Source organism: Physella acuta, unplaced genomic scaffold (genome assembly GCF_028476545.2).
Source record: "Physella acuta isolate Inbredline_101_S28 unplaced genomic scaffold, ASM2847654v3 ptg000240l, whole genome shotgun sequence".
NCBI lineage: Eukaryota > Metazoa > Mollusca > Gastropoda > Physidae > Physella > Physella acuta.
Genome location: NW_026731759.1, coordinates 407,833 through 424,695, shown reverse-complemented (window position 1 = coordinate 424,695; position 16,863 = coordinate 407,833). Strand labels below are relative to the sequence as shown.

At 34.2% G+C, this 16,863-nt stretch overlaps 1 protein-coding gene across 1 annotated transcript in view; it reads left to right on the top strand.

Annotated features, from left to right (window-relative positions):
• LOC131938272 (leucine-rich repeat serine/threonine-protein kinase 2) overlaps nt 1-16,863 on the top strand; it is a 36,493-nt gene that overhangs the window by 3,299 nt on the left and 16,331 nt on the right. Inside the window, exons 2-40 of the mRNA XM_059296236.1 lie at nt 1,025-1,101; nt 3,946-4,169; nt 4,514-4,599; nt 4,783-4,865; nt 5,101-5,186; nt 5,576-5,728; nt 5,871-5,999; nt 6,127-6,252; nt 6,388-6,510; nt 6,812-6,915; nt 7,048-7,133; nt 7,264-7,370; nt 7,557-7,686; nt 7,771-7,907; nt 8,116-8,244; nt 8,497-8,577; nt 8,847-8,989; nt 9,239-9,383; nt 9,588-9,688; nt 10,290-10,409; nt 10,600-10,699; nt 10,855-11,133; nt 11,436-11,588; nt 11,714-11,872; nt 12,136-12,272; nt 12,442-12,514; nt 12,597-12,799; nt 13,191-13,301; nt 13,473-13,606; nt 13,781-13,932; nt 14,109-14,232; nt 14,355-14,466; nt 14,598-14,669; nt 14,783-14,893; nt 14,989-15,084; nt 15,323-15,471; nt 15,641-15,761; nt 16,374-16,503; nt 16,643-16,705. Coding sequence (XP_059152219.1) covers nt 3,983-4,169; nt 4,514-4,599; nt 4,783-4,865; nt 5,101-5,186; nt 5,576-5,728; nt 5,871-5,999; nt 6,127-6,252; nt 6,388-6,510; nt 6,812-6,915; nt 7,048-7,133; nt 7,264-7,370; nt 7,557-7,686; nt 7,771-7,907; nt 8,116-8,244; nt 8,497-8,577; nt 8,847-8,989; nt 9,239-9,383; nt 9,588-9,688; nt 10,290-10,409; nt 10,600-10,699; nt 10,855-11,133; nt 11,436-11,588; nt 11,714-11,872; nt 12,136-12,272; nt 12,442-12,514; nt 12,597-12,799; nt 13,191-13,301; nt 13,473-13,606; nt 13,781-13,932; nt 14,109-14,232; nt 14,355-14,466; nt 14,598-14,669; nt 14,783-14,893; nt 14,989-15,084; nt 15,323-15,471; nt 15,641-15,761; nt 16,374-16,503; nt 16,643-16,705 — 4,735 coding nt within the window. The 5' untranslated portion in view covers nt 1,025-1,101; nt 3,946-3,982. The remainder of the gene's footprint in view (nt 1-1,024; nt 1,102-3,945; nt 4,170-4,513; nt 4,600-4,782; nt 4,866-5,100; nt 5,187-5,575; nt 5,729-5,870; nt 6,000-6,126; nt 6,253-6,387; nt 6,511-6,811; nt 6,916-7,047; nt 7,134-7,263; nt 7,371-7,556; nt 7,687-7,770; nt 7,908-8,115; nt 8,245-8,496; nt 8,578-8,846; nt 8,990-9,238; nt 9,384-9,587; nt 9,689-10,289; nt 10,410-10,599; nt 10,700-10,854; nt 11,134-11,435; nt 11,589-11,713; nt 11,873-12,135; nt 12,273-12,441; nt 12,515-12,596; nt 12,800-13,190; nt 13,302-13,472; nt 13,607-13,780; nt 13,933-14,108; nt 14,233-14,354; nt 14,467-14,597; nt 14,670-14,782; nt 14,894-14,988; nt 15,085-15,322; nt 15,472-15,640; nt 15,762-16,373; nt 16,504-16,642; nt 16,706-16,863) is intronic.

The following is a 16,863-nucleotide window of genomic DNA, read 5'->3' as shown; positions in this document are numbered from 1 at the left end:
AGTAAAGAAGTAGATTCTAGATTCTATGTCTACCCAGCGGAGCCAGGTATTAGGCCTACTATTAGATCTTATTATTCTTATTATTACTTTTGACTTTGTCTTTTACTATTAGTATTTGTGAAGGTCGAGCATATTTGTTTTATTAATAGTTATCTTTTATAATTAAAATGAAGTTTATTATTTTACTGTCCTTACCTGAAACAAAGTATCGAGAACTGCATTTGATCAGATTCGTCTACTTTAACTCTAAACGCAAACAGTATTACTAACAGTATTTTTATTTAGAAATTTTGTCCACATATTTATATTATCTACGAAACTGTCAATAACAGTATAAGGATCTTCAATTCCTAAGAGTTCAAGTTTTTTAACGTATTTTTCCTTTTCCGCGGGTGCGGTTCTTTACATACAGTGAACGCGTTCAGCGCTGGTGAACACGTCCAGCGCTGGCGAACAGCTGATTGTGTTTACGTCTGGTGTACACCACTGTGGCGGCGGGCGTAGGTATCACGAACGGACGTGACGTCATATGAAAGGACTCTATACTAGTCTATACATAGAGATCTAGTTCTAGTACTGTAGTAGTATTGGCGCCGCGAATTTTTCGCTTCTATAGGCCTAATAATATTAATATTATATTATAAAAAAAAAGGTCTATTCTAGGTCCTAGTTTCATAGACATAGTCTACAGTCTAGTATCATAGTATGGTTATTTTACTAATAGTATTAGTATTAGAGCTAGTGTATGGTTATAGCAATAGTATAATATACTAGAATCTAGATCTATAAGTACACTAACTCACTAAACGACAAGTAACTATTCTTATTACTTACTATGTACCTATAAAATATGGCCAATACTGGCCTATACTAGTAACTAGATCTATAAGAGTTTAAATAAAGGGGTGCCCTGGCTATATGGTATAGTATCCTACTATTAGTAATTTACTGAAATGTTCTAAATTTTGTTATTCTGTCAGTGTGTGTGTGATTCATTAATCATTAAATCATTGTTTGCTTGCAGATTGCAGACATGATCATCATTAGGCCTAAGTCATAGTTATAACCATTGACAATCTCATAAAGTATGATTTCAGACAAGTAAGGCATCTGATAGCTACTAATTTTTTAAATTGTAATTATTAATAAGATAATCATTTATTTATACAGATGTAGGACTTGACTATAACCGTTTTCACAGGTCAAGAAACAAAATGATGTGGGCTTAGAATAGCTCTCAGTAGTAGTTTAAGTAAGGGGGGGGTGTTAGGGGAATGATAAACCCTTCCATACTCCACTCCCCGTTCAATTTTTTTTTAATAGCATAAAACCACTGCTACTTTCTTACATATTGGAATATTTCTTCTTCTTCATTCTTAATTTTAGTGTTGGAACAGATTCACTCCTACACAATTAAGTATTCATGTCAACCGGTTATGCGCCATTGAGGCCATTGACTCAGATTTCAGCCTGCTTTTCTTTTTGGATTTGCTTCAATAGCCTTTGTCCAACCATGAACAAACTACAAGGCAGCTGTTGTTTGATTTTGGAGTTGTCTCTCCTAGAAGAGTTGCTGTCCCTAGCAGTTGAGCCTCATCTGCCAGAGGGTTCAAACTCGAGACTTTTTGATTTAGCAGCCATGAGCTTTACTGACTCGACCACACCCACCCCTATTTTGGAATATAAATATAGGGAAAATGTTTGAACAACACTGTAAAATCAAATCCTGGTTACACCACTGCCTCATAGAACAAACACAAGCACAATCAGTTACAGCATTCTATTCATTCCATCACTGCCTCATAGAACAAACACAAGCACAATCGGTTACAGCATTCTATTCATTCCATCACTGCCTCATAGAACAAACACAAGCACAATCGGTTACAGCATTCTATTCATTCCATCACTGCCTCATAGAACAAACACAAGCACAATCGGTTACAGCATTCTATTCATTCCATCACTGCCTCATAGAACAAACACAAGCACAATCGGTTACAGCATTCTATTCATTCCATCACTGCCTCATAGAACAAACACAAGCACAATCGGTTACAGCATTTTGTTCATTCCATGAGAGTTTGTTCTACAAAATATGATTTCTCACACATTTATTATTTAATGTCACAGTATTCGTAAGAAATTCTTTCAATTTCCTTGGAGATTCTTTAGCTGCATTTTCCCCTCATGGGACAGCATGTACTGGCCTAGCAGTAGAGCGCTAGACTGCTAACCTGAAAAAGTTTGAACTGGCCTAGCAGTAGAGCACTAGACTGCTAACCTGAAAAAGTTTGAACTGGCCTAGCAGTAGAGCACTAGACTGCTAACCTGAAAAAGTTTGAACTGGCCTAGCAGTAGAGCACTAGACTGCTAACCTGAAAAAGTTTGAACTGGCCTAGCAGTAGAGCGCTAGACTGCTAACCTGAAAAAGTTTGAACTGGCCTAGCAGTAGAGCACTAGACTGCTAACCTGAAAAAGTTTGAACTGGCCTAGCAGTAGAGCGCTAGACTGCTAACCTGAAAAAGTTTGAACTGGCCTAGCAGTAGAGCACTAGACTGCTAACCTGAAAAAGTTTGAACTGGCCTAGCAGTAGAGCACTAGACTGCTAACCTGAAAAAGTTTGAACTGGCCTAGCAGTAGAGCACTAGACTGCTAACCTGAAAAAGTTTGAACTGGCCTAGCAGTAGAGCACTAGACTGCTAACCTGAAAAAGTTTGAACTGGCCTAGCAGTAGAGCACTAGACTGCTAACCTGAAAAAGTTTGAACTGGCCTAGCAGTAGAGCACTAGACTGCTAACCTGAAAAAGTTTGAACTGGCCTAGCAGTAGAGCACTAGACTGCTAACCTGAAAAAGTTTGAACTGGCCTAGCAGTAGAGCACTAGACTGCTAACCTGAAAAAGTTTGAACTGGCCTAGCAGTAGAGCACTAGACTGCTAACCTGAAAAAGTTTGAACTGGCCTAGCAGTAGAGCACTAGACTGCTAACCTGAAAAAGTTTGAACTGGCCTAGCAGTAGAGCACTAGACTGCTAACCTGAAAAAGTTTGAACTGGCCTAGCAGTAGAGCGCTAGACTGCTAACCTGAAAAAGTTTGAACTGGCCTAGCAGTAGAGCACTAGACTGCTAACCTGAAAAAGTTTGAACTGGCCTAGCAGTAGAGCGCTAGACTGCTAACCTGAAAAAGTTTGAACTGGCCTAGCAGTAGAGCACTAGACTGCTAACCTGAAAAAGTTTGAACTGGCCTAGCAGTAGAGCGCTAGACTGCTAACCTGAAAAAGTTTGAACTGGCCTAGCAGTAGAGCACTAGACTGCTAACCTGAAAAAGTTTGAACTGGCCTAGCAGTAGAGCACTAGACTGCTAACCTGAAAAAGTTTGAACTGGCCTAGCAGTAGAGTGCTAGACTGCTAACCTGAAAAAGTTTGAACTGGCCTAGCAGTAGAGCGCTAGACTGCTAACCTGAAAAAGTTTGAACCTGGGTTGAAGTCAGTGTCACTGTATACTAAACTAATACAAATTTAATATGTCCTTTTAAAAAACAGTTCATACTGGTTACAACTAACTGAATGTTGCATCAGTCATGTTGGAATACACCCCTAGTTTACATATAATTGAAAAGCTCTTAAGTAATGCTTTAACTAAATAACTAGCAACTGACATTTGTTGGGGGGGGGGGGGGGGGGGGGAGTTATGATAGAAAGTCCAAAAGTTTGGCTAAAATGACAATTTGGTTCAGGATATGATGAGACTAAGATGTGATGTTTACCGGACAAAAAATTACTAATATTGTTATAATATATATATACTTAATTTTACGCACAAGTAGGTACTTGATTACTTTAGTTATATGGTAATCATGTTGTCTTGTTATTGACCAATCAAACTTGATATGTTTTATGTTACTAAATCCTTGACACTTGATCACCATAACCATTTTTCCTCCAGTAAAGCACTTTCAAGAAGAGTGTAATGGCTACTGAACATGATGCAGCAAGGTAGCATGGATAAAGAAAGTATCCTCTGGTCAAGTCAGATCACTCCAGTGAACCAGGGGAAAATGATTGTTGACACAGAAGAAGTGGTTTTACTTTTGAGATCTTTACAGTCCTCATCTGAGCACAACGAAGTGACAGCAGCATTAAAGAAAATTGATGCTTTTTTCCACTTAGGTACATTTTCTTCTCTACCTGCCTGTTAATTATATCAAAAGTAATTAGTAGCAGCAAATCGTATCAGACTACAGAAACAAAACTAACGTCATAAAATAAATTGATTTGTTTCCCTTTCCCCTAGTATTGTTTTGTATTTTCTTAGCATTACAGACATCCAAAATTAGCCAATTATTAATAGCAGATTTTATAATATTGAATCTTGGGTAGATACTTCTATAAGTATAGAAAAAACTTGATATTTATTTAAACTACAACAGTTAGTATTCTAAACAAGATCTATTCTTAAAAGAATTCTCTATTAACTAAGACAGTAAAAATGGTATTAAATAATTCAAATGTAGCACCCAAATACCTAGAAGACAAGTCTGTTTATACATCAGTGCTGTCAACCATGACCCATATGATGAATGATATGGAAATCCAACAGGTTTGTTTATTTAAATATCTCTATAGGTCCACCGTAAACACTCCCCACCGTAAACACTATGTAGTTAATTTTTCAGATTTGTTTCTTTCATGCACTTGTTTATTTAACTGTATACCTAAATCATGTACACAGTACAAAATTGTATAATTCAATACAAATATTTTATTTTATCTTTTCCTATAGCTGGGCTTGGAAATGTTGCACAAATTTATGGTTGGTAGTAAAATAATAGAGGACAAACTGATGAGAAAAATGGAGGTAACTAAGTAAGTAGCTTGACTAAGTTCTATAGACAAAAATTGGATTGAAAAAGGTATCACAAGAAGACATAAATATGATACATCAGAGGAAAAAGAATTGTGTTCAATTAGAAGAATGGGAAAAATAATTTTATGTTAAAGATTAAAAACAAGTTTTTTTTTAGGGTTATAGTTATGTTAAAATTTGTTTTAAACTTATGTCATGTCCCCATCAATAATTATCCTCCTTTCTTTCTTACAGTCACATTATTAAACTATTGAGTCATAATCAAGATCAAGTAATCTACACAAGATCAATGCTTTTACTAACTAAGCTGTTGGTATCAGGTAACTTATTGTATTCCAATTTTAAACAGCTGAAAGAAAACATCCTGCAGGATTTAAGTATTTATTTATTTAAGGATTCAACCAACTTTAAATTCTAAATTCAACCAATTTATAATCTCACCTATATGACAGCCTATGACTGGTGTTTATTATCAATCTAGTGTTATTTTCAATAACGCATCTACTGTTTTTTGTTAGCTCCATTTGACAGCTGGTTAACCATCACACCATCTGCTACTGATTTAGTATAACATACAGTCAGTAATAAAAAATATTTGTAAACATATGTGTAGTTTATCTCTGGTTTAAATTAATTAAATATTATTTTTGCACTTTTGTAATAATTATGTGCTTGGATTATTAGTCAAGAATTTTAAAATTCTCCTTAGATCACTTGAGGAAACAGATCTCAGACAGCAAACATTGGCCAAAGCTAATGTCTATTCTCATGGCTGCAATCACCCAAGGATCCAGAGATTTATCTTATGATTCAGATTCAATGCTTTATTCACTTACGGTTCTTGGAACTGTTTTAAAAGAAGGCATGCAAGATTTTTTTTTTTACTTGAGTTTTATTATTTTCTTGATTGCTCTGCTGTCATATCTACATTTTATTAAAAAAAATATCTCTTTACTGTTACTTTTTAACCACATTAAATATAAGAAAAATTGACTGTATTACAGAACCTGAGCAGCAGTATGTACTAGCCAAGAAACATTTCTATACACTTGTTGATCTGTTCAAGCTACCTGGTGTTAAAGCAAATATTGTCACTGTGCTAATCAAAATACTTCGTATTACTGCCACCTCTGGTTGGTGATTTCTTGAAGTTTTGCTCTTGAAATTCTGCTGTGTTAATTAATGATGGAGAAAATTTGAATGCCTTAAATGTTTTTTTTTTAAATTTTGGATTCTAAGTGCGTTATTTTATTGTTATAGATGAGGCTGTTGCGCTCATTGGGCTATCTGTGATCAATGTTGTCAGGACAGCCATAACAACTTGGAAAACTGATAGAGCTGTTTTGATTGAAAGCTTCAACCTTTTGGCTAAACTTTCAGAAAATGGTCAGTTGATTTTTTAGTCACATTAATGATGAATTCCTATAATAAAAGTATAGAAAATGTCAAACAGTAGTAAATAATTGTTTTAATAAATGTTTACAGTTATTCTATTTATCTAGAAAATTGTATCGTTCTTAGAAAAATGCAGCCAGAAGCTGGTAGAGAAAGGAATATTGATGGACATTTTATTACCTGAGTTGTTGTCAAGATCTGATGAACCAAAGATACAAATATTTGGCCTGCAGATTTTTCTTTCTACTGGTACATTAAAATTTTTTTTTATCTAAAGCTTCTTATTTTAAAAATAATGTTAGAAATCAAACACATTTAGGTTTGCTATAAATATATAACCGTTATAAGATTTTTTTAGTTTACATGTTTATATATCAGACTGAGGGTGTATTTATTCTAGCATGCCTAGAGTTTGTGCCAGCATTTGTAGAGTTATTTTTAAATGTTTAAAAAAGTATTATTGGTTAAATTTCAGCAGAACATCAGTTTTCCTTTCTAATAAATGTTAAAGGATGCTTAATATCATACACTATTTTATTATTTTCTTTAGCTGATTTTCTCTTTCAAGAGAGCTCTGTGACACACAGTGCTCCCCATTGGTTGAAAGTTATTTACCTGGCTATGTCAAAAAACAGAACCAAATCTTCTATACAGGTAGCTCTTGTAACTTTGCCTTACACACCTTTTTCAATTATAGTATATAGATCTATATATTATAAATAGTTATTTACAGTTATCCCAAGCCACTTGATATTTCATGTATTATCAGATCAATTTATATTTCAGGCATTTGGTTGTAAGGCATTATCCAAGCTATTGGAATGTAAGCCAGAAGTGTACATCTGGATTGGGGAGAGTTCAGATTTGCAGCAGTAAGTCACCACTTATAATTCAATGTTTGAAATACATATAAATGTATCCATAATTGTGTTTTAAGCTGTGTGTTTAATGAGTGAGTAATAATTCGTGAAAATTGAATGTCTAAGTTTTATATTGTTTCAGAGACCCTATCCACACACTCTGTCTTGGAGCAATTCTCATGTATGAAAAAGATGAAGATGTATTTGCCTCTGCTTGTAAATCTATTTATTATCTGACTGCTGACAATGGTTGGTTGACCAAAATTTTTCGGTGATTTTAATTTTTTATTGGTCCAAAATAATTGGTAACAAAACTTTTTTGTTGTGTAAATTATAACTGAATAACATTTGTAAAATTATAAAATATGTATTCATAATTTTTTAGTTTTAAAATGTGTCACCATTAACGTGGTTATTTCCCTTGTGAACTATCAGATGGGCTGTGTAGAACTCTGATGGAGAAAAACTCTCACATTGCTGTCATTGAAGGTTTGCGCCATCACATGAGGAGTGCTAAAGCTGTCAGTGCTGCATGTAGAGCCATTAGGGGCCTCAGCATTTTTCAGTAGGTTTTGTTTCCTGACGTTATTGTTTTCTGTGTTTTGAAACATTGATGATAATCATACATTTGTTTTAAAATTTTATTTAGGAATAATCACAAACTAAAAATGGCTGAATATGATGGAGACCTGCTCCAGCTTTTGGCTGCGATCATCAAGAATTTCCACTCTGACGCAGAGGTTCAAAGTGAGGTCATCAGCACAATCGCATGTCTTGCAGACATCGGTAATATAACGCCATCTTTTGTTTTTACCATAATATAAGCTACCAAAAAATAGGGTTTGAAGATGTATCAAAATGTTTGTATACTACTATGTTGCTACTAACAAAAAAGTTAACATTCTAAAAATGTTAATATATATTCATCCCTAGTCACATTGTAAATGGCTATGAAGGTGGAATGTCTTTATCTTGGCTGTTGTTTATCTTACAGATCTTGTTCGTCACCAGTGTTTTGTTATAGACATTCACCTGCATGTCCTTAAGGCTATGGATGACTTCCCAGGGGATGAATACTTACAAGAGGCCGCCATTGAAGCTTTGGCAGTTCTAGGGGGAGCAGGTAAGGGCTTACAGATTAAATTACTGACCAAAAAGTCATGTATTAATTAGAAAAAATTCCAGTGCTAAAGGTTTATCAATATTTCATAGACAATGTTTTTTTTAAAAGTTGAAATAGTTCTTTGTGGTGGATGTGGTAGTGAAAATGATTTTCCATTTTTTCTGTTTATCAAATAAATGTTGGCACATAAATATTTTTGACATTGTTATAGCTCAAAGAAATCTATTATGTAACAGCAGTTTTGTTTTACAGCCAGTGGCTCAGAAATCTTGAACGCTCACAGAGCAGTGGACAAGGTCATCAAATGTTTGAAAAGATTTGTCTACAATGGCAGTGAGTTTTCTCTTTTTTCCCCAGTAAACTTTAAGCTTGTATACTTGATTACACACACAATTTTATCATTTATTACAGAAGAGCATTATACTAGTTTTGACCTAGCTTCGCAGTAAAATCAATTTTTAAAATATACAATTTTACATTTCTGTATACATGATCAGTAAGCCTATAATATAGATTTATATTGAAAACTCCAAATACTATATTTACTCTATATAAGTTTAAAAAAAAACGTTTTTTGACACTGTGGGGTATGTTGTGTGCAGACATCCAGAAAAAAGGTCTGTGGGCCATCCAGATCTTGGCAGACTGCCAGCTTGTCCAGTCAGCTGTCATGTGCAAGGAACTGGCCGCAATCATCAAATCAACCATGAAAAATTACCCAGAATCCTTAGTCATCCAAAAAGAAGTTAGTATTTTGTCTTTAAAAATGCATGAAGTATATCTTGTTCTAGAGCATTAAGTTAGTAAATCAAATGAGATAATTTGGTAGGTAAATTATGTTTATTTAGGCTATAGTATATAAAAATAAATTGTGTTTAGGCTATGTTTGCCATGCTGATGAAAATAAATTGTGTTATAATGGCTACGTAGAAAAAAATTGTGTTTAGTTAGGCTGTGCTTGACATGCTTATAAAAATAAATTGTGTGTTTACAGGCTATAGTGGCCATGCAGATTCTCTCCGAGCAAGGTGTACAGATGGATAGAAAAGATAATTATAGTAACATGGCTGACGTGTTGGTTGAAATGGAATGCCATGAGCTGCTGTTCCAGATTTTAGAAAAATATGATGATGACCAGGGTGAGATTTTTTGTCTTTGAAAAATTTTTCTTCTGTTGCCTGGGTTGATTTATGAAGTTTTGTTTTGTTTTGTTACATTCAATAATTGTAAACTAAAAAAAATGTCAATGTTTTTTATTAGCCAAGCTGAATGTGTTTTTAACTTGAAAGTTTTTTTTTTAATTTTCGCAAAATTAACCCACCACTGCATGTTTCATTCTTTAGGTCTGCATGATCTAGCCAGTGAATGTCTTTATGTTATTGGTATTGAGCAGGATTTGAAGTCACGCATGTTATTAACAGCCTGCACTAAAGGTTTTATTGCTGTAAGAACCTCTGTGCTGTTACAGCTCATTAAATTAACTTAGTTTTACAAGTCAACATTGTACCACTCAAACAATCGCATTCTATAAGTCAACATTGTACCACTCAAACAATCGCATTCTATAAGTCAACATTGTACCACTCAAACAATCACATTCTATAAGTCAACATTGTACCACTCAAACAATCACATTCTATAAGTCAACATTGTACCACTCAAATAATCACATTCTATAAGTCAACATTATACCACTCAAATAATCACATTCTATAAGTCAACATTGTACCACTCAAACAATCACATTCTACAAGTCAACATTGTGCAACTCAAACAATCTTTTCACATTCTATAAGTCAACATTGTACCACTCAAACAATCTTTTCACATTCTACAAGCTAACAAACCCAACAATGTTTCAGCTTATTTCTGTTACCTTGAGGTAAAACAAAGTTTGTGTAATTACACTAAACCATTGCTCTCATTGTCATCAATTTGGGGTTAATGGGATTTTTGACAGTATTTATTAATAGATATCTTGCATCCACAAGTTCTAGAGTAGATGTGCCTTGTAAATATCTATAAGAACTTGTTGTTTGGCCCAGGGAGCTGAGTGTCTGATAGAAGTTGGAGCAGACGTCAACACAGGAAATGGGCCTGAGACACCGCTGTACTACGCTGTCAACAATAACAATGAAACTATGGTGGAGCTTCTGCTCAAACATGTGAGACTAAATTATATTCTCATCAGTTTTCTTTGCTGTAGATTTATAAATATTAAAAGATTGAGCATTTTGTAAATACAACATCAAATGATGACATACTCTTTTAACTGTTGGTCAGGAAATTATTAAAAGATAGAACATTTAGAAAATAAACATTAAATGAGAGTATGTTCTTTTATTTGTTGTCCAGGAAGTAAGAAATGTTCAGCCATCTTTGAAGCTGAGCCTGATGCGAGGGTATGACAGGATCACTGGACTGCTCTTGTCTCATATTGGACAGGATAAAGAAAGTAAGTTCAGTACTTAGTTTACTTTTAAATGTGGAGTATAATTCACTTAATTTACTGGTACAATGTTTATATTTCTACACAGAATTTGCAAACTTTTTATTACAACTTATTTTATTTTCATTGCATGATATTTAAAAAAATGTTTATATATCTAGCTGGGACTGTGCTGTGGTCAAATTTAAACCTGGGGGATCTCCGAGCTGCATGGGTCATGCCGACCCTCTGTGGCAGAGAAAAAAAGGCCCAGACAGCTTCTATCACCAGCAAACATTTTGTGGCTAAGATAAAGAACAGCGAGATGCGTAGAAACCATCGCATGCACTTTTCCCTGACAGACTCCAACCTTGAGAGTATCCGTCACAAGTGTTTTCGTTACAGGCGGAGCAGCATGGAGGTACAGAGGCAAACTTTTGAGGCCATTTACGAACTACAAGGTACGCTGTCACTTATCCATATCTGTTTGTTAACTTCAACTTATATAACAATTTATCAACCATCACTTATCAGATCTCAAGGTATGCTTGCTATTAATTTAAAAAAAAATGTATGAACTACAAGGTACTTTGTCAGTTGACCAAAAATTAAGACCAAGTTATCTTTGTCACTTATCAAATTTTCGTTATTCACATTCCAACTTGACCAACTCTGCTTTACCCCAGTTGATATAGCTTAACCACTTATTTAGTGAATTTTTTAACCTCTATCAAACACAGCATCATTTTTTTTTCTTCCATAGCCCAAACTCAAGGGAAACAACAAAAACAAAACACAGTTTCCAAAAAACCATCCAGCAGACTGCTAGATGAAATGATGTCACCCTCAGCTTTAAGAAGAGTTCACTCTGATTCTTCCACCCCTAATGGGAAAATGTCTCAGTTAGAAATTAGTGGTGAGCTCACATGGCATTTAAGTTTAAAAATTTTTTGAAATTAGACTTTAAATCCTTGAAGTGATTGAACCACTTTTATCTTTAAGTTCAATGATTGTGTATGAACTTTGACCTTTTACACTCAGAGCTTCCTGTGTTTGAGCACTCTGAAGATGAATGGGAAGACTGGAAAAAGACGACATTGACTGGCGCAAACATCCCATTTAGTCCTGGCGACCCTAGGCGACCTTCTGACCTTTCTAAAATAACTGAACATGTCACGGCCAGTTTTATAACACCAGCAGGTAACTAGATAGTTACAGGAGCCTAACTGTGTTTTTCATGAGCCAAGTTCTTGTTACATAAGCCAAGTTGTAGTTACATGAGCCAAGTTGTAGTTACATGAGCCAAGTTCTGGTTAAATTCAAGCTCTGACTTCTGTTACAACCTAGGTTAAGCACAAATTGGTTAAAAACTGATAACTTTTAAAGACATTTTACTGTGCTCTTTGAATATCTTTGGCCCACATTATAAATAAGTAGTTTTAACAAAAGTATTTGTTCTTAAGATCTACCAGGAAAATGGTTAAGAAAATTTACACCAAAAGACAGCCCAAAAAATCATGTGACACAAGGTCAAGAGAACTATGAGCATGCTATACACCTGGGTCTAGAGTTTAGACATGACCATTCATCAGATCGTTTAGTATGTATTAGATTTGACTATTGTAGTTTACCTTATTGTTTTTTTTTTGGTCTTTTTTTGGTCTTTTTTAAAAATCTATCTTGTTAGACTCCTGCTAGATATGTGTGCTAAATGATGAGTTGAATGCACTTTGGCCTTTGTGTAGAATAATTTCATATGTGTTCATTAGTCATCAGATACAGAGGCCAGTATTTCATCTGCTGCTAGTCCAGTACTGTCTGTTCATTCAGCAGACGACACAGGTCAGTTGCTATTATCCACTTTAGTTGTTGGATATTTTAGCTATGTGAAAGATAAAAACAGACACACAATTTTCTTCCTTAGACCTAGATGTCAGCATGGAAGAGAAAATATCCAGGAAGTCACCTGACTACAGAATCAGAAATTTGGACATGTCATCCAATCAGATCGCAAAGATTGATTGTCTGGTCACAAGTGGTGGGGATTTACTGCAGAGTTTCACATCACTAGAGAACCTTGACCTTGGTGGAAACTTGATACTGGGTCTACCTGAGGATTTTTGTAAGGTGGGTTTAATGAAATTTGATACTGGGTCTACCTGAGGATTTTTGTAAGGTGGGTTTCATGAAACTTGATACTGAGTTTTACCAGAGGTTTTTTGTACATTTTTACATTAAAATGTATTGAAACATCAACAGCATCATCTCCCCACAACAAAAGAAAATAATTTTTATTACCCTGATGAACACACTAAAAAACTTCACAACAATTTGTTTAGTTTTTTCATTTATGAAAAAGAAATACTTCTATTTACAAAGGCTATTTAAATGAAGTTAAATTTCTTGTCATATTAAACTGAAAGGGAACACTTAAATCAAGTTTGGTATTTTTCTTGTTACAATTTTAACTGTAGTAACTAGAGCTTACTTTTAACTTTAAATTTATTTCCAATTTTAGCATTTGACAACCTTGAAGATTTTGAATCTCAGCAATAACAAATTAACAACATTTCCTGATCCAGTTTTTTATTGCCCTTGTTTGACTACACTTGACCTCTCCTTGAATAAAGTAAGTTTAGCATTTTTAGCTTTGTGTCAACAGGAAAAATATTTTTGTTGTTCAATATCTTAATGGAAAATGAATAATAAAGTGAAATACATTTGGTAGTTGCAATCTCAAAACAAATTTTATTGTTCCAAATTATTTTGATTTATGTATAAATGGTTATTTTTATATTAGATTGAAGTTTTGAATCTGGGGTCGCACAAGTCGCAGTCAATAACAGATTTACTTATTATGAAAAATGAGATCAAGACATTTCCTCAAGGATTGGATCAAGCATTTCCTCATCTTTCTAGGCTGGATATCAGCAAGTAGGTTGTGTGATTAAGTTTGTTTTAACTCATTTTAACTCAAGCTTTTTTGCCGGTTGTGTGATCCTGCTTTAAGCTAGTTTTAACTCTTTTGTTGGAATTATAAAGTTTTAATTCAATATAAATTACAAAGATTGGTAAAATACCATAGTAAACAGCATGTAATGTTTCCAGAAATAAACTCAAAGATCTACCCAACATGCCTTGCAATCTGGTGGACTTACAGTACCTGGATTGTTCTCACAATTCTATTCTCATTTTACCTGAGGAATTCTTTAGATTTTCATCAAAATTGGAAACATTTATTGGAGTCAACAATGGATTAGGTAACTCTTGTGGTTGTTTCTGCTCTGTTTTTTGTTTTGTTTATACATCTTTTGAACTTAATTTAGGCAATTTTTGGTATGTGAAACAATTCAATTTGTATTTAAAACTATAGATTATCTATTTGAACACATGTTTTTACTTTTTGAACACACGTTTTTACTTTGTGACTTCATAGAGCTATTGCCCAGTGAAAGCTTGGCTGTCCATCTGAATCGTCTTGCCACTGTCAAACTTAGCAATAACAGAATTACTGAAAAAGAACCATTTTATATCCCAAAGTTTATACTGGAACTGCCAAAGTATGTTTTTAGAGTTAATTATACTTGGCTGCAAGCTAAAGCAGTTTAAACTTTTTACAATTTATAAAAAAAAATTAAATGAGCTGAAACATGCAGTTTATTAAAAATGATTTCTTTCTCAGTCTAAGAAGTGTTGATCTCTCATCAAATGGGATTTTAGGATTTCCACCACCCACTTTATGGAAGACACAAATGCTGAAAGATCTTTTGTTGTCACATAATCAGATTGACAAGGTGAGTTTGTTTGAAATATTCTCAACATTAAAAGAAAAGTTAATTTAATGGCAAATTGTTTTCCTCATATTTTTTTTTATAACTTGTTCTGATAGGCAACTATTTGCTATTTAATATATTTTGTATTTTAGTTGAACCTGGATGGATCTCGGATGTGGGGCAAGTTGGAGAAGTTAAACTTATCTCACAATAAAATAGCTGAGGTGAACATTTCTCATAACTGATTCCTATCCAATTTTAAATTTTAATAAATGTTGTTATTTTAGTGAAACATATGTTAGAATTTTGTTTTTCAAAACAATTGACTTTGCTTCAGCTCCCAAAAGAAATTGGACATCTGGTAGCTCTGCAGTCATTGGACCTGAGCTACAACAAATTTTTGTCAAGTCTGCCAGACGAGCTGGGCAGATGCAGTAAAATCTGGGAGGTGATGGAATTTTTTTTTTATCATGTAGAACATGTATTTTTTTGTTGGATTCTTCAAATTGTAATCCTATTTATAATTGTTTCAATAATCTCAAGATGCCTATGGATGGTTTATCTCTAGACTTGGATGATGGGCTAACTAGGGGTCGTGTAAAAGATTTGATTCTCTACCTCCACAACAGGCTAAAAAAGGTTGGTCGACTGATCTCTGTCTTAGTGATTTGTTGTTCTACATCAAGATATCTTACAAATGTTAAATTCTTTCTGATCTCTGCTTTAGTAATTTGTTGTTCTACATCAGGATATCTTGCAAATGTTGAATTTTTTCTGATCTCTGCTTTAGTAATTTGTTGTTCTACATCAGGATATCTTGCAAATGTCGAATTCTTTTCAAACAATGATAAAAATGACTTTGTTTACCCACCATTAGGCCCAGCGCTATTATAGAATGAAACTTATGGTGGTTGGATATGGAGGACGGGGGAAGTCGAGTTTACTACAAGCTCTCAAGAAGAAAGTCAAGAGCAACTCAGCAGAGAAACCTTCAGTCACTGTGGGTGTCATCGTGGAGGATTGGAAGTGAGAAATGTTTTTTTAACCAACTCTCCTTAGCTGAATACAGTTTTAACATCAACACTAGCATTAGATTTATTGAAAAAAAAAATTTAAATTTAATTAAATATTTTCGCTGATGAAGTATATGAGGTAAAAGGTTTGGGAAAAGTGACAAACATTTTTGCTGATTCAGGTATGAGAGACAAAGGTTTGGGAAAAGTGTGACATATACCCTGAACACCTGGGACTTTGCTGGACAAGAAGATTTCTACAGTACACACCAGTGCTTTCTCTCCAACAGAACATTATATCTGGTGTGTTCACATTTTTAAATTTTACAGTATCTGATGTGTTCACATTTTTAATTTCACCATATCTGGTGTGTTCACATTTTTAATTTCACCTCACTGGTTGGGTAGAAATCACATTATTTGAATAATTTAAACATTTAGTGTAACTTTGAATTACTTCCCTGATTTGAGATTTAAACTTGATGGTCTCATAGAAGTTTCTCCATTTGTTTCATCAGCACCTATCATAATTTGTAACTTTGTGTAGGTTGTGTATGACATGAGCACCTAATGTAAGTTGTAACTTTGTGTAGGTTGTGTATGACATGAGCACCTAATGTAAGTTGTAACTTTGTGTAGGTTGTGTATGACATGAGCACCTAATGTAAGTTGTAACTTTGTGTAGGTTGTGTATGACATGAGCACCTAATGTAAGTTGTAACTTTGTGTAGGTTGTGTATGACATGAGCACCTAATGTAAGTTGTAACTTTGTGTAGGTTGTGTATGACATGAGCACCTAATGTAAGTTGTAACTTTGTGTAGGTTGTGTATGACATGAGCACCTAATGTAAGTTGTAACTTTGTGTAGGTTGTGTATGACATCAGCACCTAATGTAAGTTGTAACTTTGTGTAGGTTGTGTATGACATCAGCATGGGGACTGAAGAAATTGACAAACTCAAGCCATGGCTCTCCAACATTCATGCTCGTGCACCAGGGTGTCCTGTCATTGTTGTAGGAACTCATTATGATCTACTTCCTGTGGGTGAGCTCCCTTTTTCTCTCATTATAATCTACTTTGTGTGGATGAGCTCCCTTTTCCTGTGGGAAAGCTTTAGTTTTATATTTTTGATAATTTATCTGCTGCTTAAGATTTGTATTGAACTTGTTCCTATATCTTTTAGAGGACAGGGAATCCACTGTTGTTGAGTTTGAATCAAAGCTCCAAAAACTAATGAACAAACCAGGTAGTTGTCTTTTATATTTTGGTTTGATTCTTTGGTTTTTTGAGGGTTGCTTTTTAAATATCTGCAGTTTACTCAATGATAACACAGATACACTTATCTAGGTTGACAAAAAAATTTTTTTTAAAGATTTTAAATTTAGTGAATTAATTCTACAAAAA